This window comes from Vigna unguiculata, chromosome 1, assembly GCF_037176805.1.
Source record: "Vigna unguiculata cultivar grain cowpea cultivar isolate G323 ecotype 2 chromosome 1, ASM3717680v1, whole genome shotgun sequence".
In the NCBI taxonomy this organism is placed as follows: Eukaryota; Viridiplantae; Streptophyta; class Magnoliopsida; order Fabales; family Fabaceae; genus Vigna; species Vigna unguiculata.
In genome coordinates, this window is record NC_140792.1 from 7,397,534 (window position 1) to 7,402,990 (window position 5,457).

The 5,457-nt window shown below is 37.6% G+C and overlaps 1 protein-coding gene across 1 annotated transcript; it reads left to right on the top strand.

Moving 5' to 3' along the window:
* Window positions 1-1,035: 1,035 nt before the first annotated feature.
* On the top strand, window positions 1,036-4,705 carry NANA (Eukaryotic aspartyl protease family protein). The gene is made up of 2 exons (XM_028077847.2): window positions 1,036-2,071; window positions 3,571-4,705. The coding sequence occupies exons 1-2, from the start codon at window positions 1,368-1,370 to the stop codon at window positions 4,391-4,393; spliced, it is 1,527 nt and encodes a 508-aa protein (XP_027933648.1). The 5' UTR covers window positions 1,036-1,367; the 3' UTR covers window positions 4,394-4,705.
* Window positions 4,706-5,457: the final 752 nt, after the last annotated feature.

The following is a 5,457-nucleotide window of genomic DNA, read 5'->3' on the forward strand; positions in this document are numbered from 1 at the left end:
AAATTAGAACTACACCTTAAAGGTAGAATCACTATAAATGGTTCAATTAAATCCCATAGCTTTATTATTATTTTTATTAGAAAAATTAGACCCATCTCAAACACAATAACTTATTGCCACAGGCTATCGATTTTTAAAATGTTGAATTAAGATTTTCCAACATCACTCCAACTTTTATGCAAGGTTATAATTGTGAATCTAAAACTATTTTGAAATTTGAAGTGTAGCACCCTAAAAAACAAATGAATGCCCATTTCCTTCACTTGAATTTCCTCAACAAAATCATAGCTTTTTTAATACTCTAAAAAAGGGAAATTAACCCAACCCTCTCAAATTTTGTGGGCAAGACCAAGAAACTAATAAAAAATGGCATGACAAAAAAGGGAAAACCAAAAACCTCTTAACCTAAAATAATATGAAGGGTGGTGGTGGTCGCAACTGAACCAGCATCCAAAATAGTTAGCACTGCAAAAACTGTGCACCAATTATGGAAGCCAACCAAGACAAAACCCCAAAAACAAATAAGAAAAAAACGACGTGGATGTTGAGAGCATGAGAGAGACAGACCCACCCCACAATACAAAACAAACTAATACCACCACAAACTAAATCCAAAAACATTCATAATTTATGATCAAATAATAATAATAATATATGATCAAATATATCAAAACTAATTTATGCCCTTTACATTGTTAACACATACAATCATTGATATAAAATTACACAGCAACTGTCTTTTATTGATTCACAACTAATCTAAACTTGTTTCCACTAATATTCAAATATTTATTTTAGATGACGTAAAAGTTCCAACGATTATTTTTTCGTAAATATTTAACTCAATAACTATTTTTTAATTTTTATCATCAAGTCATGTATTGATTTACCCTTATTATTCATTTTTAATTATTTTTTTTCATCCTACAGTCATATGTTTTAGAATTAAAAAAAAAAAGTAAAAATGAAATGTATATGTGTATATATATAGGCAAAAGGCTGTGAGGCTGAAAGGAAAATCTTACGAAAAGAAAGGTCCTACCTTAAAAATGCAGTGTCCTATATGATATATATCTTGGTTGCTGGTGTCCCACAGCTCCACCAATCCTAGTAAAATGGACCCATCACCACCAAAACCAGCTCAATCTCATTCTCCCTCACATTTCTAGCCTCTTTATTCTCCCCTTCTCCTTCATTCATTCCTTCATTCCTTCTCAACCCCATTTTCATCAACCACCCATTCTTCAAACCCCAAAAAATAACACACATTGTATCAACACACACATTGCTATTTTTTCACAATCTTCTTTATATCATTATCTTCGACATCATCATCATCATCATCGACACATCACATTACACAATTGATGGGGAGGATGATGCAATGGAACAAAACCAACAACTCCAACAACATGTTTAAGGTTTCGATTCTCCTCACTTTCACCCTCCTTCTCTTTTCTCTCCCTGCGCCGGTGCACGGCGCCACCCTCGCGCTCGTGCACCGGAACCATGACCGCTTCACCGGCGGCAAGATGGATCGGTTAGAGGCCGTCAAGGGCTTCGTGCAGAGGGACAACCATCGACGCCTGCAGATCAACCAAAGGCTCGGCTACGACGACGACCACGACACGCGGAGGAGGGCCGCGGAAACCGACGAAGCGGAAATGCCGCTGCTCACCGGCCGCGACCTCGGCATCGGAGAGTACTTCGTCGAGGTTAAGGTCGGCACGCCCGGGCAGAAACTCTGGCTCGCCGCCGACACCGGCAGCGAGTTCACGTGGTTCAACTGCTTGTCGCTGAAGAAGACTGATATCCCACACCAGAGGCCCAAGAAGAAGCACCCGCATCACGCCAGGAGCCACCACCACAAAACGACAAAGAACCACACCAAAGCGAAGAAGAAGGCCAAGAATCACAAGAACGATCCCTGCACTGGTGTCTACTGTCCCGACAAGTCTCGCACATTTCACTCTGTCACATGTGCTTCCAGAAAGTGCAAGGTTGACCTCAGCGACCTTTTCTCCTTGACCTATTGCCCCAATCCCTCTGATCCTTGCCTATACGATATCGGGTTCGTCAAATTCCTCCCCCTCTTGTTTCTTTTTCATCTCCATGCAAAATCTCATCTTTACGTTTTCTCATCAGATTTACACTTTTATTATAACAATATGCATTTCTGTTTGATGACTTTTCTTGTTGGCGACACATTTTTTAACTTTCACTGCAAACCAGCAGTGCAGTGATGTTATATGGTTGGTGTAAGTTTTCTTCTTTCTCTGATTGGGTGGGGGTGAAAAAGTTTTTTTTTTTTTTATGTTCTGTTTCTTGGTGGAAATCAATTAATGGGGTTGTTGTGGAAAGGTGGGAGGAATGGGGCAACGGTTTTTCTTTTCCTCTTTTAATTTTTTCATTTCTAGAAAAGTGAAAAAGGAGATGAGGATGAGGATGAGGCCCTGTGTTATCTTCGTTCTGGAAAGGTGTTGGTAATGAACAGGATGAGATGAAAGTGGCTTGTTTTGTAGGATGGTGGATTAAAGTTAGAATCATTGTAAAAAGGAACGTTTTATGTTTGACTGTGATTTCAATAAGATTGTTTTCTTTTTTTTGTTAAATATCTGTTGGAAGAAAAAAAATTGAATTGGAGGGTGGGGGAGAAATTAATGGCTGTCTTTTTTGGACCTCAATTTCGGTTTGTGTCTCTGTGCGAGTGAGATGGGTAATTAAAGCTGGTGGAAGGGTATGTCCTTTTGAAAGTAGCATTAAGCTGTCTGGTTTCATTGGAAAATATGTGGAATGTTTCTCTTCTGAAAGAGATTCAAGTTTCATTTTTTTTATTGTTATCATTAAGTATGGCATGATTCAAGGCACAATTCCATCTTTATGATTTGTCAATTGAGCCTTGGTGGTTGTTTGGTTTAAGGTTCAAATGGTACTGGTTGTTTCACAAGACAATTTTATGATTTTGGTTTTTGCTTTCGTGTATTTAAAGTTTTGACATATCATTATCCTATTAAGGAACAGTTATAAGAAGAGAACATCACTGGTCCAGCAAAGCATTTAAAGTTCTGAAAGGAGTGAGTGTGCATTTATAACAAGCCTTCTGTTTATAGACATCATAACCAAAGATCTAAATGTGCTACACTTGTTTTCTTTCTTTAAGAAAGGAAAAATCTCGGGGGGTACTAATTAACAAAAAGGTACCCCTCATAAACAGACACAAGCACAAAAAGTGGCATGCACCTGCTGGTGAGCCAGCAACCATTGTTTCCAGCATCCAACCATGGTTATAAATGAGAATTAATTTCAGTAGGTGAGCATCACATGACCCACATTTCTGTATCCAAGGCTTCACAGTCTCTGTCTGCTACCACACCATCTGCATAGCTTTTGCACTGCTTTTTCAAATCAGAGTGAATGAATGTAGTCTAAGGAGTCGATCATGTTAGAGATCATTATTAACTTTGACATTTCAGCTAAACTGATACCTTGACACCTACTCAAAGTTGATCGAACATTTGTGAACTCATTTTTGTTTTGATGTGTGCAATGTTTGATTGTTATGATTGACAGGTATGCTGATGGATCATCTGCAAAGGGGTTCTTTGGCACTGACACAATCATACTAAACGGTGCAAATGGGAAGCAAGAAAAACTGAATAATCTGACAGTTGGGTGCACAAAAGAAATGCTAGATGGGATAAACTTCAACGAGGAAACTGGAGGAATATTGGGGCTGGGGTTTGTGAAGGACTCATTCATTGATAAAGCCTGTAGCAAATATGGTTCCATATTCTCCTACTGTCTGGTTGACCATTTGAGCCACAGAGACGTCCCTAGCTATCTAACTTTTGGAGGCCATCACAGAGCGAAATTGCAGGCTGAAATGAAGAAAACCGAACTCATTCTGTTTCCTCCATTCTATGGTGTGAATGTGGTTGGAATGTCAGTTGGGAACCAAATGCTGAATATCACACCTGAGGTTTGGAATTTCAATACTCAAGGAGGCACCATAGTTGACTCAGGCACAACCCTGACTGCACTACTCACCCCAGCCTATGAGGCAGTTTCTGAGGCTCTGACCAAGCCCCTAAGTTCAGTGAAGAAGATCCCTGCAGAAGATTTTGGAGCTTTGGACTTTTGCTTTGAAGGTGATGGTTTTGATGAAAAAATAGTGCCAAGATTAGCATTCCACTTTGCAGGGGGAGTAAAGTTTGAGCCACCAGTGAAGAGCTACATCATCGATGTGGCACCCCAAGTGAAGTGCTTGGGAATTGTGCCAATAATGGGTGCAGCTGGTGTAAATGTCATTGGCAATATCATGCAGCAAGATCATCTCTGGCAATATGACTTTGCAAAACGCACAGTGGGTTTTGCTCCTTCTCTCTGCTCCTAGTTCTATTGCTTTCCTACAAAACATATATATATATATATTATATATATGCTACCACTAATCCCTTCCATCTGCACCTATCTCTGCCTTTGTCAATGTGATTATTCTTCATCTCTTTCTCCATTGGCTCTTCCCAACAGAAGCAACTCTCACATTAGGTGTTTGTCTTGTTCCAATTGGATTTTCATTCTTTCCATTTCCTATTTTTTCACCTTTGTAAAAAAATATTACGTGTAAAGATGTATCATACATCTAATTCAACTCCTTATCATTAATCATACGTGGCTGGGCCTCAGATTTTCCATTTAGATACAATTTCCTTCCATCACTGCAATAATCATAATATTATTTGTACCTATTCTCTTCTCCTTCTTTTCTTGGTTTGATAGATTACACAAGTGTAGTGAAACAATGAAATAATAATACACATTTTTTCTTGTACAATTTATCTTTAGCATCAAAACAAACTCCTCAATATTCAGAGATGAAATTTTCTAATTGTTAATGTTAATTATTCGACGTGAGAGATGAAACTTGAACAACACTTGTTAAGAGAAATGAATAAAGAAAAAGATTGCGGCTAGAATAGAACAGTGAATTAGTTTTCTGATATAAATAAACTCTGCCTTTGAAACATTGAGAGATGTCACAATCCAATGCTAATTTACGGTTTCAATTAAGATAACAAAGACAGCCAGCGTCTACATCCTATACTGTGTCGTGACAAAGTGTATGTTTTTTTTCTTCTATTTGTTGTGTTTGTAATTTGAAATAATGTAAGTGCACAATTTTGATATATTGTTAATTATTAAATTTTTCTAAATATAATTTTTGAAAATAATCATTACATTTTTCTATAATAAATGATAATTGATGAGTAGCTAATGAGGTCAGTGTTCCCGGAAGGAAAGAAAAGTATATATCTGAATAAAAACACGTAATATTGTCTATACAACATTGATGGAGTCCTTGTCTTGTCTCAAAATACCATGTCGAAAGCATTAGTTCAATTGAAATAAGGAAAGACAGATTGAAAAATAATTGTATAGATATTGTTAAAACGTAAG

What these genes read in the sequence shown, in the direction of transcription:
- NANA (XM_028077847.2), top strand. Translation starts at nt 1,368, where the DNA reads ATGGGGAGGATGATGCAATGGAACAAAACCAACAACTCCAACAACATG. An exon ending in CCTTGCCTATACGATATCGG is followed by an intron (nt 2,072 to 3,570) that starts GTTCGTCAAATT and finishes TATGATTGACAG; the next exon opens with GTATGCTGATGGATCATCTG.